Source organism: Danio rerio, chromosome 12 (genome assembly GCF_049306965.1).
Source record: "Danio rerio strain Tuebingen ecotype United States chromosome 12, GRCz12tu, whole genome shotgun sequence".
Taxonomy (NCBI): Eukaryota; Metazoa; Chordata; class Actinopteri; order Cypriniformes; family Danionidae; genus Danio; species Danio rerio.
Window position 1 is genome coordinate 20,227,372 of NC_133187.1, and position 23,374 is coordinate 20,250,745.

The window sequence follows — 23,374 nt, forward strand, 5'->3', positions numbered from 1 at the left end:
TTATTTATACATTTTAATACTATTTTATAGATTTAATATGAGTAATTGATTGCTGATTTGACCCATCTGAATCCACAAATTGATAGAAACATATAACTGGTCTCATTTAATCCTCAATAGCCATAACTGACTATATAATACACACATGTCTGGCTTTCTGCAAACACATGATCTCTTTATCTCTCTGTGAATCTCATGGATTTTGTGCTCATTACTCAGCGCTGGTGTTCTGCAGGTCACTTTAAAGAGGCAGTGTCTTTAGACAGTTATAGTCAATGGTTCTTGATGGCTGTTCAATTACACCCCGCTGGGTTAAAGTGACTCTTGTTGTTCTGAATATATCTCTAAAGTAACCACTTTTCATCTGCTTCTGAGTCATAAACTAAAAGATGAGTTGCTTTGGGTGAGTACTTTCCATTCAACTTTAATGTCATGCATTGATCTATCTATGTGGAACTTGTCAGTTTAGAGGTTTGCAGGTTTTTGATGCAAACGTGATTATATTATTAGTTAATTCATCACCAAAATGCTTATTTGTTTCTGGCAATATATTAAACCTTTGTCTGATATTTTAAATGGTGATTTAAAAGTTTTTTTGTGCATTTAGAAGAGATCTGGCATGTTGTAACTGGTTCACAGTAATGTTTCGGAGATATTTTGCTGATTAATTCACTAATTTCTTTTTATTTTTTATTTTAATCACCTCACAAACAATTCTTAGATTACAGCAACAGAATTAATAACTCCAATTTTGCAACGCTGCAGTCAAGTACTGTAATAAAAATGTCAAAAATAGCCACATGTTAACATTTGCTCTAATTATAGGTTATCTTTTCTTAATAACAATCCTATTTGGCTATAAAGTAGAGAAACTGTGGTACTGTCTGAACTGCTCATATGAGTTTTACATTACAAATGCAAATTTAATCCGGCAATAGAACTATCCACATTTTCCTGAAAGCATAATTAATGTTAATACATTCTGGTGTATGCTGTCATTTTAAATTCTTGCACTACTGCTTAAGTGTTAAGGTTTGTCGTGGCACTTAATGTTTTATTTTATTCTCGTCTGCTGTCTGAAATGGCATGCATTAATGTATCACCGGCCACTCGTTTAAGTCACTGTGTCTCTGTAATAATGTGAACCTCAGGCTACTCGGCTATCTACAATTGTCTAATGGTGTGTTTCTGTCAGTACTGTTGGCCAGATGGTGAGAGGAATACTTTCTTGAAATGACATAATTTTAAATCATATGTCCAGGTAAATGGTTATGATTGCATAGTGTCTTTTGTGCAGATGGTTTTTGTCTATTTAAATGAGAGATAATTGTACAAAATGTTTAAGTAGAATTTATGCATTACTTGAAAGCTGCATAAAAAAAGCTTTGCATTGATGTATGGTTTGTTAGAAAAGAACAATATTATGCTGAGATTCAACTATTTGAAAATCTGGAATCTGCAAAAAATCTAAATACTGAAATCATCTTTAAATTTGTCCAAATGCAGTGCTTAACAATGCAGATTACAAAATTTTGGATATGAAGATGCAAAAACGTCTAAATGCCATCTGAAATTTCTTTCAAAAACAGACATTTTTCTCAGCCTCCATTTTTATGTTTGGTTTTTACCCTTTACAGCTAATGGAAATACCCTTTTCCTCAACATACATGTGAAATTACTGAACCTACACACAAGAGTCTGAGAAAAATGCTAATTTTAGAAGAAAGTTTTAGATAGGTTATAGGTTTTTGCATCTGAACTCTTCATATATTTACAGTGGGACATTTTTTGTATAAAATGTAATTAAAATAAATCTCAAATGTAAAATAAAATGATTTTTTCAGTATTTTTTTCTTTTTCACATTTAAAAAAATATTTTTAGTAGAAAATTGATGAAATATCTAATGTTAATGATTTTTGGCACAGAAATCTTTAATAGATTTATAAAGATATTTTGGAGTTATACAAAGTTTTTTGGTTATGCTGCCAAATATATACCAATTTGTTTTGTCATCTTGGGTCAGTCACAAATGTGAACAGAAGTGCATATGTGTGTTAGTTAAGGAGGAATTGCTAATCAAAAAAGAACATTTAATTTATTCACCCTCTGTTCATCCAAGATGTAATGACTTTTTTTTTATTCTGTAGAAGTTATGGTTCTTGGTCATTCATGAATTTAAGTCAAAGTCTACTGGCACTTTGGAAGTCAAAAAAAGGGACATATATAGGCAAAACACAATAAATACCTGTGACTGTTGAGGATGAAATGATCAGTCTGGAACATTATTTGCAGTTTAATTACCTCAGATATACAACCAAAACATTGGGCAGCATGGTGGCTCAGTCGTTGGCACTGTTGCCTCACAGCAAGAGGTTGCTGCTTCGGGCTCGGCTGGATCAGTTGGCATTTCTGTGTGGAGTTTGCATGTTCTCCTCGTGTTGCAGTGGGTTTCCTCTGGGTGCTTCGGTTTCCCCCACAGTCCAAAGACATGCGCTATAGATGAATTGCATGAACTAAATTGCCCATAGTGTTTGGGTGTTTCCCAATACAGGGTTGCAGCTGGAAGGGCAGCCGCTGCGTAAAACACATGCTAGATAAGTTGGCAGTTCATTCCTCTGTGGTGACCACTGATAAATAAGGGACAAAGCCGAAGAAAACTGAATGAATGTATATATTCTAAACAATCTTGTGTGCAATGTTATTTTGGACCCCATTGATATTTGTTGTAAGAAACATTTTGAACAACATTTGGGTAAAATTATATTTTGTGTTGGTGAAATGAGAAATTAAGTAAACTATCGCTTTAAAGAGCAATTTTTGCAAAGATCAACTATGTTTGCTATATGAAAAAGAAATAATTAGATTTAGTTTGTGTTCGTAATTCATTAGACTTGTTAAATGAATAGAGTCTGGCTGTGGCAATTAGAGACCTACAAATATCGGGAGAATTTATGCCACAGATCATGACTCAGAAAATGAATGTGCCTTTCATTTGCTCAATACATGAAATTATTTTAAATGCTAATGTCGGCACATCACCTTGACAGAACAAAGCAGACAGAACTGTGCTGACGTTACACTTGTCGAGGTTACTAAGGTTACATTTGCTGAGCTTTTTCAATTGGGGTCTTTTTCTGTTTCCCTGGTGGGCGGCATAACAGGCTTTTCCATATCCGCCAGTGTTGCATAAATGTGACAAACATGGCCTGAATTTTAGAAAGGTGAAGCTACGCAGTTTAAACTGTCCAAAAATGTTTTTCCAAATGTTTCCGTCGAGCCATTTAGTTTTGATACATATCTCGAAGTGCAATATGTTATATCTGATAATTGATGCACTTCCCATAAAAAATCAGCAATGGCAAAAAGAGAATGAGGAATAAGGAGAGAGAGAGAGAGACAGAGAGAGAAAGAGAGAGAGGCGGTAGTGTGATGTACTCCCACACCTTTGCTATTGCTGGATTCTGGTATCTGTACCAGAGCTTCTGGAGTGGGAGATTCAGATGAAGAAAGCATACAGAGAAGCAAATACATGCTGGAATTCCTCATCACTTCTATGAAAACAAAAATTGGGATTTCTTTTATTACTTGGCTTACTTTGAGGGCTTTTTGTGTCTGTTTTTTTCCCTCTTCTCTGCTCATCACTGTTGAATATTTACATGGATTTTGAACTAGAGATTTTTCTCATCTGAGTGAATGCGGTGCACTCGAAACTGAAAATCCTCTTCATTTTGTATGGGGAAATTGAGTGACTGAACTTAACTAGCCACCTTTCAAAAGTCTCTCAAAATGGCTCCTCGAAGCTGATTGAAATCTGTTTAAATCTGTTGCCTTCCTGTGATCATGTTTGCCAGGATCTTCATCCCCAAGAAGCATCGGCAGCGCTTTGACGAGGCCGTTTCTCAGAGTCTCATCAACCGCATGTGCCGTAGCAAGAGTTTGGGTGAGCCCCAAAACAGACTGCGTCGGAGCCGAAGTCAAGACCACCATGAGCGTCCTCAAGGATCCAAAAGGGCCAGCTCTGTGCCCAGAGATACCGGTGATGAGGCTGCCCAAAATGACCGTACCCTCAGGAAGAGCAACACCATGATTCCTACCCAATATGTCTCTGGAGTCAACCAGAGGTGTGTATAATACAAGATATATTACATTTTATACATTTATTTTAACTCTTTTTATAATGGGTGGTATGATTGTTTATGCATTTTATGTGAAATTGGCTATGTTTTATATTCCATTCAAGTTAAAAATGACAAATTAGTTCCAAAACAGTGCAGGAAGTCTCCTCAAACGCAGAACACTGTGTGATTAGGGGGAGACATTGTGTGTGGGTGGGTGGGAAAAACACTATTCAGTTGTGTTTGTTTCTGTGCCTCATGCTTTCACATGCACGTACTCTCCACATCACGAGCTCATTTTCTGACGGTGATCTATTGGTTGATCATTTTAGAATCAGTTATCTTTCTATTATAATCATGGCTTAACCTGCTGGGAAGATTGCCATTGTTTCGTTTTCAAGCCATAAAGCTTCTTATTTTAATTTTAGCCATAGTACAAGCAGATGCTTGATTTTAGACTGCTTTTATATTTGCTCATACTGTATATCTTTGATCTGATGTCAGCACAACCTACTTTGTTTGTGATTTGAAAGCAATATCTCAAATATTCCTGAGGAAGTATCAACGACAGTGTTTAGATAACAGCAAGAGTAGATATGATCCCCTGTATACTGAATTCCTCATCTGAAAAGCTGCTGCTCTTCAATAAATAATGCATCCTTGGCTGAGTCCTTATGTAATCCCTATAGAGAATTTTCTCTTTTTTTAACAAGTCTTTGTTTGTCTGTCATTCCCTTTTCTAATCCACTGCCAGGGTTTGGTTCTGGTGGCCCACCTTATGTAAAATGGCACTGCGACAAGAAGCAAATGTTTTCGCCTTATCTCTGTTTACTCAACCGCTCCAGTGTCGCCTTGAGGTGTTGCCACAGCAACCACTGAGGCTAGCTATACTCTAATGATATGTCATAGGATTTCTCTAAGAAGCAGGGAAATTGCTTCTTAAAAGGCTATTTGAGTAAGGCATTGCCATACTTGTCCATTTTGTTAAAGATATAGGTTATTGTCATGGTTGGCCTCCGTCACACATAGGTCACATACTTTCAGTAAACATACACAATAACTTAAAAATTTTTATTTTTATTTTTTTGCTGGTAGGCAAACTCTACATGGAAAATCCCATATAAACATGTTAGATAGAAGGGTAGAGGCTTGTCTGGGGATAAACAATCTGCACACTGTTCCATAGCAATGCTCTATCAACCATCAGAATCAGAATACCTTTGTCACCCACATGACCATAGGCATGCCCTAGACAACACAAACAAAAAAAATTATACATGTTGGACAACTGCTCTTTTGAATTGAGCTTATAAACAACCAATTAGAAACCACAAGCAACATCCCATCAATGCCCTTTGCACCGTGGACCAATTAACAATCAAATTGAAACTACAAATTATATTCCAGCAATGCTCCACCACCCACCTAGAACACCTTGCCAACCATTTTGCCAAAAGCCAGTTAGCAACCCCTTATGTATGTTTACGTGATGATAATGTGGCACAAATAGATATATTCTTTCATCACATTTTTGAAAACTTTGCATATGGACAACAATTTTGTAAACTGTTTCCTGTTCACACAGAATAATAAATCTACTATAAAATGTGAGCTAAAAGTTTGCGGTTACTTTGCAAAAAATAAGAATAAAAAAACACCACACATACACAACAATTTTTAGTATTTGTGCATACCTGTAATCTGTACCTGTGTTTTTTTAATTGATAATGATAATTGATAATAATGTTAATAATAGTGGTATTATTATCAATAATGTACAATTTAAAGCTTCAGTCCCAAAGCGGTAAGACCTACAAAAACTGTTGTTGTGTAAATGAATGGTCAAAATGCATAAATGTTTTTTTTTTTTTTTTTTTTTTTTTAGAATGGGTTTGCGTAAACACCCTGGGCCCTATCATACATCTGGCGCAATAAGGCACAAGATGTGTTTGGCACAATTTGTTGCTATTTTCAGACCAGCGCAACCCTAATTTTCACGTTTTGTGCCACGTTGTTTAAATAGCAAATCCATTTGCGTGACTGTGTAGTCATGGGTGTGCTGGTCTAAAAATGTGTGTTAAGGCTCATTTTTGGCTTGTTGCTATTTTGAAGAACTGAATTAGACTCCGCCATTGACCAACTAAAAGCTGGTCTAAAGTCCAGCGCAGAGCGCGTTAGTTGTCTGCCTATGCAAGTCCAAAAAAGTACACATTGCTTAATACTCCCAGTATGTACCGCAATACACAAATATCTTTACTTATAAAAAAAATAAAGAATTAATATGTTACAAAAATTATTATTTTCTACATAAAAATAAAAACCCCTGCCTCCATGCCTACTTCATCTCAGTGGGCTTCTTTCAGTTTATTCATGATAATTTGCATTTGTATATTATTATTAAGAGTATTATTTATTATATGCATATTTATGTTGGTTTTAATAAAAACAAGTTTAGATTTGTCCACATGTTGGGTTTTGGAGATGTTTGCATCACCATATGGGGCATAAGGATAGGACGTGTGTTTGGATATAACTCAGTGTAATGGGAGGGGAGACTCTGATTGGTTTAATGCACCCATAACTCATTAAGGGAATAAACATAACCCTGTTAGACCATGCGCTGGGGCGCAGAGTGTATTTTTCCATCCTTAAAGTAAAAGTGAATTCGAACATGCCCTTAATGCTTTTTGTGCCATGCACTTTTGACTAGATTGTTAAAATACAACAATGTAATTGCTGATTTGAATCACATTTTCAAGATGTGATCTGGGCCTATGACATTGGATTGTCTGCAGTTTAACCATGTTGAGGGTAATATTTTAGACCGGTTTCTGTTTTATTAATAGGCACATGCAGTTTAACTATATTGAGGCAGCATTTTTTACAGAAGAATTTTATATAACATCTGATCATTGCAAAATACATGCCAAACCTTTATAATATGGTATGTTGCATATATAGACAACATGTCTAATTCTGCATCTGTTTGTAAATATCTGTATATCCCAACATACCATTGTGTCATATGCAGAAATGGTCTCAAATTTAGCCCTTTTATTGTATGTTGTTTATTAATAAATCACTGGCACATTCAACTTTAACCATTTTGTTTAAAAGCTTTGGTCCCAACAACTTTCTATACCTACTAGGGATTCAAGATTTTAACCATTTTAAAATTATATTTAACAAAGTAAACAGTATAATTTTAACAATGCAAACATTAATACGGATTATGTTTGACATGTTTTTGATATATTTTTTTTTAAATTATGCTTATTTTCAGGAAAAATATATATTTAAAGGCAAATCACGTTCACATGACACACAGTGTTCATTAATAGCAAAATGAACAATGAAGACGAATAAAAATGCAGATTTTACAGCAATATCAATAATTATTGATTAAAACATTCCAGCCATCTCAACAACTTCAGCTTTCTACATATTCACTGTTTAAAGACAGAAAAGACATCAGCATTTTATTTGCTTCACTTTGAGATATTTTTAATGATTGTTTAATCTTTAATGGTTACATTTAATGTTCAAGAAAAATTCTAGATAAGTAGCTTGTCATTGTGGATCTATTTATACTACAGTATTGATGTGCATCCAGCAATATGCCCAAACCCTGTTTAGTATGCCTACTATATATGACTGCCCACTACAAGCTAAAACTGTGGCGATGATAGCAGCAGTCATGTTCTTCAGAAAACGTGAAAATCTCATTTTGAATTCAAGTATTGGATATTATGTGGGTGTTAAACATACTGTGCAGCCAGCAATGCGTCTCTCTTTTCCTCTGCAGAACCATCCGTGTGTACAGGGGGAAGAAGAGCTTTGGCTTCACTCTGAGAGGTCATGCTCCTGTGTGGATCGACTCAGTAATGCCAGGTGCTTGTGAAATTTATTTATTTGCATTATTTCTCGGCTTCGATAATAATTTAAATGTATATTTTCAGATTATAAACAAACACGTCTTCAGAATCCAAAAGCATTCTTTGCATAATGATGAAGCTTTTTTTAAAGTATTAGAATATATAAAACATAGGCGAGGCAGTAGCGCAGTAGGTAGTGCTGTCGCCTCACAGCGGTTTCCCCCACAGTCCAACGACATGTGGTATAGGTGAATTGGGTAAGCTAAATTGACCGTAGTGTATGAGTGTGGGTGTGAATGTGAGTGTGGATGTTTTCCAGAGATGGGTTGCAGCTGGAAGGGCATCCGCTGCGTAAAAACTTGCTGGATAAGTTGGCGGTTCATTAGGCTGTGGCGACCCCGGATTAATAAAGGAATCAAGCCGACAAGAAAATGAATTAATGAATGAATATAAATGAATATATATTTGCATATATCACAATGCAAGAGTGCTGTTCTTTTGAGTTCCATCAGTGCACTCACAAATATTAATTTGACTAATACAACAATTCAACAAATAAGCAATTAATGCTCACATACCACTGCAAACCCAACAGTCCAAAACGATCAGCCTTTTAAAAACTGCTTGAGAATAGTAATCGTTGTGTTATTCTAGAACTTTTGTCAACTTTTCCGTTTTGATTGAGCATAAATGCAAGCATGGATATTTACATCCACTATTTTGCTTTTAATAGGAGTCACTTTGTTGATTAGCAAGTTTCTGCTAACAAAAATATAACTTTCTGATAGAAATAACAACTTCAGACGTAAATTTTCACTGCGGTGAAAAAGCCTTGCTCTCCTGTTTGCTGGAGAAAGTGAAATTTGCACCTTGGGGGCAGTCTGGTAACTTGTACACAATTATATGCTGTATAAAAGATTATATTTTTAGGGCGATGAATTCATAAAATATGATGACAGACATTCAAAACTTAACTCTAAAATCCTAATAGAAGCTTTAAATTTAAATATGAATGTAAAAAGTTTTCAGTTAAGTCTGGTTTAGTAGTTATAGTTATAGTTTTAGTAGTTATAGAGTTCTGGTAGTTTAAGTGTCCTTTTTGTGTTGTCAGTGAAAGTACTTCAGACAAAGCCTCATTATTTGTGCGGTGTCTAAGAGCAACACCCTTTTGCTACTTATTAATGAACTCATATTCACACATTAATATGGACAGATTCTTGCTTTGTTTTTAAACGAGCCAGCCAATTTCAATGAATAGTTCGAATGAATGGTTCAGTAAATTACTCATTAAATGATTAGTTCACCAAAAAATGTAAAAGTGCCCAATATTTACTCAGCCTTTGTGTGTTTTCAAACCTTTAAAACTTTCTTTTTATGTTCAAAACAAAAGAAGATATTTTGAAAGAAGCTGAAAACCTGTAACTGTTGATTTCTATATTGGAAAAACTAATTCTTTGGAAGTCAATGGTTACAGGTTTCCAGCTTTTTACAAAATTTCTTCTTTTGTGTTTGACAACAAGATGAAGGGTGAGTAAATGATTACAGAATAAAAACTTTTCGGTGAACTATCCCAATACCACTGTGTCCTAACAACACATGGCATGACAAGTTTCCAGTGACAAGCAAATTGTCTGACTGTACAAGACGTGACATGACAGAAACATTCACATACTGTAACAGAGCCAAAGAATAGTGCACTGCACAGCCAATGAAATAGTATTTAATCTAATTAACACATATTAAAGCTTTTTAACATTATTAATAAATTCATTTTCCAAAAATGTTAGCTAGTTTTTTTTTTTTTTTTTGGAAGATCTGAGGTAAACTATCTACTGTCTCCTTCAGTTTGGCAATAGGTTGTTTTCACTTGACACCATTGATGATGCACAATATTCAGATGGAGGGCAGGAAGTGATTTTTCTACATCGGAATCGCTATCAGAACATCAAAATATTTAGGTTTTCTGTTGTTTATAATTGTTTAGATCGGCCAAAATTAGAAATGCAGAACAGCTTTTATACACTTCCACAAGTTTTTTGCTCATAGTTCATGAAACTAACTGAAAAACAGAAGAAAAGGCGGCATGTAATCAACATTTATTCAATGTATCCATGTTCACAAACTTTTTTTTTTTGAATGTGATTAATACGTTTGACAGCACCCATAAAGATTATATACAGCCCTAGACATGCTAAACGCTTAACACTAAACACTAACACGCTTAAACAAAATCCAGAAGAATGTAAAATAAGGTACCCTGCCATTTAATCGCTGCAATGAAGTGTTTAACTTGTTTTGCAATAATCCAAGTCTTTACTGGCGTTTCAGCAGAACAAACAACCATAACATTTACATCTATATGCACAGCAGCGGTGAATGTTTGTTGATGATAAGTTCATTGACTGAAGCCTATTAAATAATTTGTTTGATACTACAGCTGTACCACAGCAACAATATAAGTACTACAACAGTTTAGTTCAAGTAATTATCTATAGGATGCTTCTGAACAGTATTTAGGATTTTTTTCATGTAATGTAATAACTTATACAGTATCTAACGCCTCTGACAGGCTAAAAATTTTTGGTTCAGTAGAAAACTCGGCCCTCTTCTTGATATAAGGGTCATCCACAACATATGTGATTATTTTATATTTATATCTCCTTTGAAATATGATATAAATCACAATAATATGGACTTTTCTATGTCTGTTTGGTCTACATGGTCTGAAGATGATCCGAGTCAAATTTGGTGAAGATTGGAACAAATGTCTTGGAGGAGTTAAAAAAGAATGGTTTGAACAAAATCAAAATGGCAGGCAGGAAGTTTGGCTGATTATGTCATAATTGGTTTTCAATTTCATCAAAATAAGCATATGCGGTCAGAAGTTATTACCAAATGTGTACGTTTCATTAATAATAACTAATAAATGTCTTATAATTCTTGATCCATAGGAGGCACTTTTATGGTGTGGTCACTGGTCAGTGTGAGGCAGCAATGACGGGCCTAAAATTTGGTGTCATTATCTTTAACTATCGCAGATATACAACCTCAGATGGAGTTTGGCATCATGCCATCACATTTGTCACTGTAGTTAACAAAAACCATTACACCTATCGACACAACTTCAATACCTTTTTGTCAGTATGGTCTGAAGATGACCTGAAGATGAAGTCAAATTTGGTGCAAATCAGCAAAACAATGTCGGAGTTAAAAAAAAAAGTAGGTTTTTGGCTTAAGACTAGATGGCGAACGGGACAGTCAGTGAATTAAGCCAAAGTTGCAATCAATATTCTTAGGGCAACCCAAGGAATCTATCAAGACAAGTATTATAACAATAAGTAAAATTAGTTTAAAGATAATAGCATTTTTAGGAATATTGTAACAATGTTTGACCAAAAGGTGTCGCTGCAACAACTTTTTGAACACCTTCAGGGCACAGTCCCAAAGGCACATACCGACTTTCATAACAAATCGCCAATGCGTACTTAAAATATAGCAATTTTTGACAATTCAAAATGGCCAATGGCCAAAATGACTGACCGGGGAAAATCAGACATTACTTGACTCGGCATGCTCCACTGGATGTAAAAAGAATTTTATGAACATTGGACAGAGGGTTGAGCAATTATAAGCAAAAGAAAAGCCATCTTTGGTATCTCCGGACCACTAGGGGGCAGTGCACCGAAACGCTGCAGCTCACTTTAGACCACGGTTGTCAAAACACACACCAAGTTGATGTAATTACAGTACGTCTATGCGTTACAGAGATAACACCTTAAGTCAATTTTGGCAAGCTCTGCGGTAAATTTGTTCGTAAGTTTATCGAAAACGGTTTGTCTAATCAACTTGAATTCCATAACTCTTGGTCAGCATGGTCTGTAGAGCATGTTGATCAACTTTAGTGACAATCAGACAAACAGTCAAGGATGAGTTTGTTTTAATGGCTTCCAGAAGAAGAAGATAAAGAAGAGAAAAGAAGAAGAATAAGAAGTAGCCGGAATAATAAGAATCAGAACAGATACAAAAGTTGCCTGCGCAGCTTCTGTGCTTGGCCCCTAATTGAAACTATTTTGCTGGTGCTTGCTGAAACTATTTCTAAAATAGAAATTTTACAAGTCGTCTTCACGGCTGGTTAGGACAAATACACTTTTTAATGTGGAAACGGCCATTTTTATCACATGTCGCAGCATCTTATCACATGTAGCTGTATTAGGGGTTTCCCTAACACTCCTAATAAAATATTTTCACCAGCAGCCATTTCTAATGCTTTTTTCTCACACAAATCACCATAATCCAGGATGTGTGTTTTGTTGCTCTCAGAGTCTGTTCAGCGTGAAGGGTCACATTGCCAAAAGGCTGCAGAGACGACGTGTGAATAACATGCACACAGAATGCACAGCTGGGGTCAGTGGCTGCTTTTCAAGGGGAACAGACTGTTTGTGAAAGAGGAAGTAGTGGGCTGTTGAACTAATGAACAAGCCTTGGGTACATTTGTATTGAAGTCTGCACGAGTGGTGTGAGGGCGGTGAGTGTGTGAGTGCGTGTATGACGATATTCGCCCACTGCAGGCCTGTGCTAAGGCTAGTTAACACTGACTCAGCCACCCGTGTGGGGATGCTTATGAAAACAAGTAGGAGTCCTGCATCGTGATGAGAAAAAACTCTCGCGGACCTACGACGGAATGATTTAATTACCACTAATCACAAAGGACGGCGGGGTTACACATTAATAAGAGTCACTCAAGTGGATCGTGTGTGTGTGTATGTGTGTATTATTTGCTTGAGTGTCTGAGGATTTATACTGTGTCTCAAACCATTGTTTTTCTACTACAGGAAGTCCAGCTGAAGCATGTGGCCTTAAAACAGGAGATCGCATATTGTTCCTTAACGGGCTCGATATGAGGTGTGTGTTTGTTTTTGTTATAATTTGATGGTGTTTTAAAAAATTCTTAGCAGTTAAAATGGTGTTACAGTAGATACTATGGCAAACAAAGAGGAACAGAATAAAATAGAACTTTGTATTACAGTGTGAGGTAATAAAATATCCTGTTTCACCACCAATCTTTCAATGATCCAATCAGATCCTAAAGGACAAAATCATGCACCGCCATTCACTATTTTCTCTTTTTAGTGCTGTTTCAATTGGATATACAACACAAGACAATTAAGCTTTTTTACCACAATTAACCATAATTAAGCGGTTTGGAAAAGTCAAGGTTTTTAAGATTTTCTTTTATACCATTCTAACAATATGTAAGTTTTTTTTTTTACGATGTATGTAAGATATGTATGATATATATTTGTTTCTTAGTTTTAACACGCTAATACTGCTATTTAATTAAGTTTATTAGGGAAAATTATCTCCAGAAGAAAACTGTTTTTGAATCTAATGAAGAATCTGATGAATATATTTAATTATTTAGCCTGACATGTTATTGACATATTTTAAACGTTTCTTAAAAAACAGAAAACAAAAAACAAACTTAACATCCATTTTATGGCGACTTTAGGATAATTTTAAAAATGCTTCACACACAAAATGGTGGTGTAAATATTTGCAAGTAAATTTAACTTAAAATGTTCCATTTAAATAATTTCAATTGTTTTGTCTAAAACACACACAAAAAAATAATAATTACAGAGGGAAGAAAACAATCAGCTTCCAACATGCTTTAATTGATCCTTGTGCATTAATTTTAAACACACACATACAATTCAAAATATCCTGCGTCAAAAAAGCTGTAATTAAAGTTGTTTTCAATAGTTCACACTTAGCTGATGATTTATAAAAGCTTGTTTGGCATGCTGTCCTGGGAGAGAGCCCCAAGCTAAAGGGCTCCTCGAGCCCGGGGCTTCCTCCCATTGGCAGAGCAAGAGGGGAGCCTGAGCTCAGTGGATCTCAGAACTTCCCTGCTGCGGTAGCTAAGGGAACACAAGGGATTAGACAAAACTTGATTGTTATGTATGTTGAATGTCTTTGGATGGTGGGAGGAAACCGGAGAACCCGGGGAAAACCCACGCGGACACGGGGAGAACATACAAACTCCTCACAGAAACACCCACCGGTCCTGTGGAACCAGGGCTGGCAGTGTTCTTGCTGTGGGGCTCACAGTGCTAACCACTGGACCGCCGTGCCGCCCAATCAGAGGTAAAGGAGGGAAATATGGGAGGAGGGGGGTTTCTTCCAAACGAAGATAAAGTGAACTGAAAACTGTGGCTATTTATAGTAGCTTAGGGCTCATATGATTGGAAGATAGTGATTAGCAAATGCAAGACCGGCCGTGATAAATCATAAGCACGTGATCCTCTCGAAATTAGTTTATGAATAAACTTCACTTAGGTGTTAGTATCAATATGTGTGTCTAAAGATCATCTATAATCTAGTGTGCTCCAAAACAGTGACAGGCCCACCCTGTCTTTGTTTTAGTTGAGATTATGTCATTATGTGAGATTATTTCCAAACACTTCACGTGACGTACTGTACCTTACAGGATCATATAAATAAACACACACAGCGGCACACTGATACGCTGGCTTTTATGAGGAGACTTTTATTCTGCTTCAGATTTAGATTTTAAAAGATGGAGTTTGATGAACTGGATGAGCCTGTTCGACTCTCAGTGAATGGCAAATGAAAGTGTCCCTTGTCTCAAAACTGTGCATTATGAGAAAAAGAAAACTCAAAACTCAATGTACAGTTGGAAGTGTAGCATGCATTCATAACTTTTTTTTTTGTGCTTTTTTTGCATTCATAACTTTTTTTTTCAGTGAAGCTACTTTGAATGAGTTCGATTTACTATACATTAAAAGGCAACTGTGCTTACAAAAGACGAAGTTAAGATGCCAGTTTTTTATCCTGCATGGATGCTTTGAGGATAAACAATAAATGAAAAAGAGATTAAGACCTTGAGTATAGTAAGGATGAATAAATGACAGCCTCTGAGAAACATCTTTTTTTTTTGCACAGCAGGCCTACCTTATGTTTTATTTGCTAATGTAAGCTATGTTTTAAAAGATAAATTACTATACATTATTTATATTACTTCAATAAATTATATTATTTTTTAGTAATGGTCAATGCACAAATATAGATGTTTCACATGCTTTTACACTACATTATTTGAATCTCACAAACTTGTTTACATTGCTCTACTTACAATAAATCCAAATCCCAAATATCCGAAATGACAACAGATTGTTAAGATTTAATTAATGTCAAGTTTAATGATATTGATTAATGCACTTACTTGACAGATTTTATTCATTCATTTTCCTTATCAGGGGTTACCACAGCAGAATAAACCGCCACTTACTTGACAGATTTATGTATTTTTAATTTCAGGTGGTTTGTGTAATGTGTTTTATGTTTATTAAAATAATTTCTAATTGCATCTTTAGTGATTTTTCAACTAATTACACTGTCTTGTCCCAATAGGTGGATTTAGAGATTTTTGCATAAAAAGAAGAAGTGGATTTAGCTGGTATTGACACAAAAGAATATCTACCTTGTTAAAAACCAAAGAATTGTCTAAAGTGACATTTTTGAAAAAAATAAATAAATAAACTATTTTATTTACTAGTTAATATCCTTATTATTGTCTATAAAATGAAACTTCTAAACCTAATTAGAGGAGCCTAATACAAAATGCTCATTTACAAAAAAAGAGGTCTGATGGATTTAGAGGGTATTGCATTTGAACTCTGAACCTTAATTTCTTTATCACCCTCAGTCTTGATGATAACTACCCAAAAAGTTGTTTTTTATTTTAAATATTTATTATTCTTTTTATTACAGTTTACATAATGACACTTATAAAATGTATTATTTACCACGTAATAATTCCTAAATGCTACAAGTTTAATACTTTTCTGTTTGGTTATTGATTTATTTGTTAGATTATTACATTCTCGGATATGTCAAATAAAACACTCATGCAAATATCTGAGTATATCGATAAAAAGTGCCAATCCACCCACATAATTATGATTCAAAACTTTATTACATTTGTTTTCTGCTCAAAGTAATTTGCTCCACAGGCCAAAATGGAAACAACGGTGACAAAATGGCTGAAATTAGCAGTTTAATATGCTTTTAAACGTACTTTCATGATCAGTGTGTGGGGAAAAGGAGGGAGGACTCAGGTGCAGTAAAAAATGTGTATTTATTTATAATAAAATTAAAGGCAAAACAAACTGCCCCAAGGGGGAAAACATTACCAAAACAAATAAACAAACTAGACTGGGTAGGCTGGCAGGGATCAGGACTGGAACACACAACAGGACAACGCAGCATAAGACGACGAATTGGCACAGGACAGCAGACATGAGGAGAATATCAGCAGAAATAATTTACAAACAGACAGGTGAACATAAACTAATTACGGGTTGACAAGGGTGGGACTAGACAATAGACAGGAGAGCACATGACACAAGAAAACACCACAAGCCATGTGCTCACATAAAACAGGACAAGAACACACAGCCAACGAGAGAACTCATTAACCGCGTGTTCACAAGACAACACTAACAGCACAAAACTGAAGCACGCGGCCACAATGTACACACAGAGCCACGCACTTAGACAGTATAAACATAGGCAAGATTAGAGCAAACGATAGATGAACACCTTACCCTGTGCTCACACGCATTCAACGCACGTGTTTCATCTCAGCGCCTACCAAAACCAACCAGACTGAGACGCTGAGAATGAAACCGCGCGATGCCAACAGAACAAAACACAAACACGAGCACAAGAGTGTGGATCCCAAGCATGCACAGACCTTGCGCGCCTGCATTTAGTGGGAGTGCGCATAGTCTGAGCTCACTCACGACGGTGCCCATACAGAGACATAAAGATAGAAAAGGAGTGCTCGAGCAGACCACAACATACAGGACAATACTGAACTAGTGTCCGGACTCTGCCACCAAAACAAGAATTTACAAGACCACAGTGGCAGAACCCTGACACACACAGTGTAAAAGAGATGTATAATATAAAAGAAAATGAAAGTGTAATATATCAACTTTCAATGAAAATACACTTTTTAAATGGAAAATGTAGCCAAAAAAAGACTATGTATATTTTGTATATAGGGTTAATGTTCAATAAAATAGGCCTACTCATGTAACGATGTGACAAGTAAAGTTTGAAATAGATTTACTTCATTAACATTATTCATTTGTATTTTCTGCTGCTCCTTAAAACAAACAATAAGCTTTGTTTGTTTAGTCCTAAATGTAAATCTCTATCCTGCGGCCAGGATTTAGCTGCTTCTGTGTAGTTAATCTCAAGAGGCTGCAGTTGACTTGAGCATGTAGATGCTTAACTTACTGTAATACTGCCTTTGGGGCAATGACAAACATAAAATCCAGTAAGTAACATATTTCCTACAACACCAACTGTGCAAATATTTAGACGTAATATTAACAAAAAGATGCTGTTTATTTTTGTGCATCTCTAAACTGAAGCTTTTCTCAGCAGAAAACACATATAATAGAAACGATTATAGTTGAAGGGATAGTTTAGGGATTGCCAACAATGATGTTTCTCTCATCGTTTATACTTACTTTCCACACTTGTGTTGTTAATGACAAATTCAATAAAACATATTGAAGAAAGAAATGTAATATTAATAAGCATAATAATAATATAATATTGATAAGAAAATCACCGTATTTGTATTGTTAGTTCACTCATTCATTCATTTTCCTTTCGGCTTAGTCCCTTTATTAATCTGGGGTCGCCACAGCGGAACGAACCAACAACTTATCCAGCACATGTTTATGCAGCAGATGCCCTTCAAGCAGCAACCCATCTCTGGGAAACATCCACACACACTCATTCACACACACTCGTACACTAAGGACAATTTAGTTTACCCAATTCACCTGTACCGCATGTCTTTGGACTGTGGGGGAAACCGGAGCACGAACACAGGGAGAACATTCAAACTCCACACAGACATGCCAACTGACCCAGCCGAGGCACGAACCAGCCACCTTCTTGCTGTGAGGCAACAGCACTACCCACTGCGCCACTGCGTCGCGCTGTATTGTTCATATGCAAATAATTAATTTACATTTACATATACATTTAGATGTTTTTTTTTTGTCTACGCAAACATATTAAATAGGCTTTTGTAAAAATTACAAAAAAAATTGTTAAAGAAAAAAGAAACGGGATGAAAGCAAAGAATAAAACACAAATTAATTTGTTTTATTATATGTGAGCTAACATTGCTTATTTCATAAATTACAGGCACAATGAACGACTACAAAACAGAGTAGACCATCTCTTGATTTTAGTTTGTAAAGCCTTTACAAGTATGCTATTTTACTATATAAACTAATATATATTTAATGTTTATTAAATATTTTAGTATTACTTAAGTGTTTTGTCATAATTCAGTCATCAATTACTCACTTTTCGTGTCATTTCAGTTCCATAAGAAACTTACATCATATGAAAGATGCTATTTTTAATCAAACCGGATTATTTCCATTATTCCACTGAATCTCTGATGCTTCAAAATGTTCAGTGGATAAATGTGAATAAAATACTAAATTACATTTGTTCATTATATGAAGCAATAGTGTCCCTTCATAAGGCCTTGATTGAATGTCTCCGTTTATGTGGATATATTTTACATTCATGTTACAATTTTTATTGTTAATTTGATTACTTCTATTGCTTTTATTGCAAGTCACTTTGAAAAATAAACTGCCAAAGGACAAGTTGAAGTAACAAAAGAAATAAGAACATATAATAGAAATAGGGAAAAGGTTAAGGTAATCTAAATAAAAAAATATATAAGGGAAATAAAATTAGTTAGTGTCTGGATTTGACTTTGATGTATTGTCCACAAATGAAAATCGCCAACATCCAAATCACATGCATCACAAGAAAGCAAGTAACACTATAACATCCAAAAACATACTACTACCACTACAACTACTACTATTACTTCTTCTAACACTACCACAATCAATACTATTGCCACAACAACAATTACTACTACTACTACAACTATTACTACTATTACTATGAATACTACTACTAATACGATTACAACTACTAATACTACTACTACTGTCACTATGACCATGACTACTACAATTACTACAACTACCACTACTACCACAATGACTACTACTACTGCCTCTACAACTAATACTACAACAACTATTACTACTATAACAACTACTATAACAACAACTACTACTACTATAACTACTACTATTACAACTACTACTACTAATACTAATGCTACTACAACTACTACTACAGCTACTACTACAACGACTACAACTACTACTACTACTACATTGACTACTACCACTACTACAACTACTACTACTAACACCACTTCAACTACTACTACTAATACCACTACAACTACTAATACTACTTCTACAACTACTTCTACAGCGAAACAAATTAACAAAATAAACGATTAATAAAACACATTAAAACGCAATTAACTATATTTATACTTAAAATGTAGTATTTAAAAATTCTAATGTCAGCTGGCTCAAATGACATTAGATACACATTGAGGTTGCCTAAAACATTTTTTATGACAAAAGCTGAATTTTTTTATTAAAGGCATGGGAACTGTCTTCAATAATGACATGTACTTACTGTTTAATTCCCATTAGAAAAAATTGGTTGTCTTTGTGGTTTAGAACTTATTTATTAGAACTATAACAAACTAAAAAATATAGAATATCAAATAGAGGAGATGGTGATCAGGTTAGAGGACCAGAGCACTCATTTATAGATCAAATAGAAAGTGTTAGTCACAGGAGTGTTGGATGTGAAAAAAAAAAAAACATAAGTAATCATAACCAACAAAAAATCTGTCATATGTATCAGATATTAGATGAATGAACTAAAATCTTATTAAAACAACACAATTTTTCTTCTTTTGAGTGAATAACTAAATGTTGGCTGAATATATTTTTATGGTTAACTGAAATAATCATTTCTTATTGAATCTGTTGAACGCACATCCAGGAACTGCTCCCATGAGAAGGTGGTGTCGATGCTGCAGGGCAGTGGTGCGATGCCCTCCCTGGTGGTGGAGGAGGGTCCTGTGGATTATCCTCAGTCCGATTCAGAACCAGAGGAAACCCCCAGCGCCCCCCGCTCACGCTCCCCAGCCCTCAGCTCTCTGCAGTGGGTGGCTGAGATCCTTCCTCCCAGCATTCGCGTTCACGGCCGTACCTTCAGCCAGCAGCTGGAACACCTGCTCACCCTGCAGGAGAGATACACCATCTGCAAAGCTCTGGAGACCTTCTTCCAGCACAGGTCAGGTCTAAATTCATCATGGCTGACTCTTAAATTAGCTGAGGCCGCTAGTACAGAGATTAAAAACAATTGTGTCAAACCAAAAAGGAGTTTAATATGCAATTATATATACAGCCTTTGAAAAACTGAAAGATCATACAGTTTATGGTAATATTAGATTTATTCTATCTTTGTTAACATTACTTCCAACTTACAAGTAAAAAGGTTTGTTACCTAATTATTTTGTCATAAAATTACAATTAGTCCAAATAGCATGTTTTCTTTTTTTATGATAGAAGAAAAGGGTTTTTCAGCCTAATACTGGTTTCTTAACTCTTCTGAAATTAAAACATTGTAATCGTGTTACAATAGAATGTAAGGACTTTATTTTAACGATCTAGGAGCAAAGTCTAAAGCGCATGGTGCAAAAGCATTAAGTGCATATCCAAATCCACTTTTGATATTTTAAGGATGGAAAAATTCTTTGCGCGACGGTGCATGGTCTAACAGGTTTGAGCTTATTCTCTTAAACACTAATGAGTGAGTTTTGAGTATAAGGTGTTTTAAACCAATCAGAGTCTCATCTCCCATTCCCTTTCAGAGTCAGTTCATTGCACCATGGTGCATTTTGTATTTACATGGCAGACTTGTTTGTGTAAAAACTGAATGGACAAACTAAATGCTCCACTAGTGAAAAAACTGTTTAACAGACTATCTGCGCAAGGATAAAGAATGAGCCTATCCCTTTCGGCCTCTTTATTTTCTTTTTACTTTCCTTTTACTCTTCACTTTACTCCTTTACCTTTGTATAAAAAAGTGTTGTACATACTTCACTGAAGACAATCATTAGCCTACATATTAAACTAGTTTGTGAAGAGCAAAGATTTGTTTTAAAACTATTTCTAAATTCAGGTCTAATTTCCAGCAAACGAATACATTAACAATAATAACAAAGTGGTGTATATATCCAAACACGTCCTATTCTTATGCCAGGTGGACAAATCCAAAGTAGTTTTATTAAAACAAATAAAAATATGCATATAATATATAATACTGCTAATTATAATAACATTATTCAAATTCTATTCTAGAATTTTTTAAAGAGAACTGATCGCAAGTGAACGGAAATAAAAAACGCAAGTAAACGGGGACGCTTGCGTGCGTTTTTTAACAGTTGCGCGCATCACATCACCTGTGTGCGTGAGTAATCATCCTCTCATAGGGTATTCACCTGCTTTGTCTCGTGCGAACACAGTTGTTGTTTTCAGTCGTGCTGCTTCTCGATTCTAAGATCACATTTGCATGCATATTGGGCCATGCTTATTGTCGAACCCTGCTTTAAGAAAACTACAATGTAAAAAATATTTCCAACCTGCCAAAGTGGCTAGTTGCAGCGGCTGTCCAACCCGCCAAAGCTGAAATCTACCCGCATTTGGCGGGTTGGCGGGTGTTAATGTAAAGCCCTGGTAGTAAATAACAATTTTTGTAACAATTTAATCCTTTATTTTTTTCATATGTAAATATATATGTGTATTGCTGTACATCCTGTGTGTATTAAGTGAACCTGCATAGGCGCACAATTAACGCACTCTGCGCTAGACTTTAGACCAGCTTTTACTTAATCAGTTGTGCAGTCTAATTCAGTTTTTCAAAAAAGCAACGTGCCAACAATGAGCCTTAACACACCTCCTTTATAGACTGGAACACCCATGAGTCCACAAACTGGCACAAATGGATTAAATGGCTATTTAAACAACGTGGTGCAAAACGTGAAAATTAGGGTTGTGCAGGTCTGACAATTGCGCAAAAAAAGTCTGAATGTCTGAAAAGCTTATGTTATTTTGTGGCTAACAATGCCCTAAATGACAAAAATTGTCTTTTCAAGTTTCAAGTATTCACAGAATAAAACAAGCTTTTCAAAAACCAGGATTTCAAAGTTCATTATTCAAATACAGGTCTAAACTTAAAAAAAAAAGTTACTTTTGCAAATAAAATACTGTTTTCTATTTCTGTAGATTACAATATGGTAAAATACAGCATTATTATAGTATTCAGTGTCACAAGATCCTTCATAAATATTACAAATATTAATATTTTGCTGCTTAATCATTTTGTTTTACTTCTGTAAGTAGTTTACTTTCATTACTTTTTATTTTCATACACTACAACTCCAAAGGTTTTGGGTGTAAGTAAAAACCTTCAGTAAGTAATGAATTGGGTTATTTAAAAGGGATAATACATTACATTTACTACATTATTACATTTATAATGTTTTCAATTATTTAAAATATGCTGTTCCAAAAATGTATCATGACTTCCACAATAGGATTAAGCTGCAATAACAATTTATAAAATTACAATTAAGAATAAGAATGAATAGTTATAAAATGGCAATAATGCTGAATTGTGACATTTAAAGATCAAAGTAAAAAAAAAACTGCTCTGCCATCACAGGAAAAACCGTTTTAAATTAAATGTTTTTACTATATTTAATTATATAAATAAATATATATGGTGGCGCAGAGGGTAGAACGATTACCTCACAGCAAGAAGGTCGCTGATTTCGATCCTCAGCTGGCAGTTGGCTGTCAGTTGGCATTTCTGTGACAAGTTTGCATGTTCTCCCCGTGTTTGTTTCCTCCGGGTGCTCCGGTTTCCCCCACAATTAAAAAAAATGTGGTATAGGTGAATTGGGTAAACTAAATTGTCTGTAGTGTAGGTATGTATTTATGTTTCCCAGTGATGGGTTTCAGCTAGAAGCATAAAAACATATGTTGATTAAGTTGGCTGTCCATTCCGCTGTGGCGACCCTAGATTAATAAAGGGACTAGAAAATGAAGAAAATTAATGAATAAATATATTTATAAAAGAATTTAGGAGTCTTATGAAAGAGACAATAATAGAGAGACGATTCTCCACCAATCAGCTGGTGTGTGGTGTGTGGTCTGGCGCAAAATGGCTGCCGTCGCGTCATCCAGGTGGATGCTGCACACTGGTGGTGGATGAGGAGATCCCCCCCCCATTGTGTAAAGCGCTTTGAGTGCCCAGAAAAGCGCTATATAAATGTAACGAATTATTATTATTATTATTATTAA

The 23,374-nt window shown here is 35.2% G+C and overlaps 1 protein-coding gene across 10 annotated transcripts in view; it reads left to right on the forward strand.

The window, feature by feature from the left end:
• Nucleotides 1-23,374, forward strand: part of grid2ipb (glutamate receptor, ionotropic, delta 2 (Grid2) interacting protein, b) — an 82,662-nt gene that overhangs the window by 25,244 nt on the left and 34,044 nt on the right. For 9 of the 10 annotated variants that reach the window (XR_012387624.1, XR_012387625.1, XR_012387623.1 and 6 more), the window contains 4 exon segments: nucleotides 3,853-4,122; nucleotides 7,922-8,007; nucleotides 12,824-12,893; nucleotides 20,007-20,300. Coding sequence is in view for 7 of the 10 variants with exons in the window: in NM_001430838.1 (NP_001417767.1) it covers nucleotides 3,853-4,122; nucleotides 7,922-8,007; nucleotides 12,824-12,893; nucleotides 20,007-20,300 (720 nt within the window). In the remaining 3 variants the exon portion in view is untranslated. 10 annotated transcript variants of the gene reach the window in all.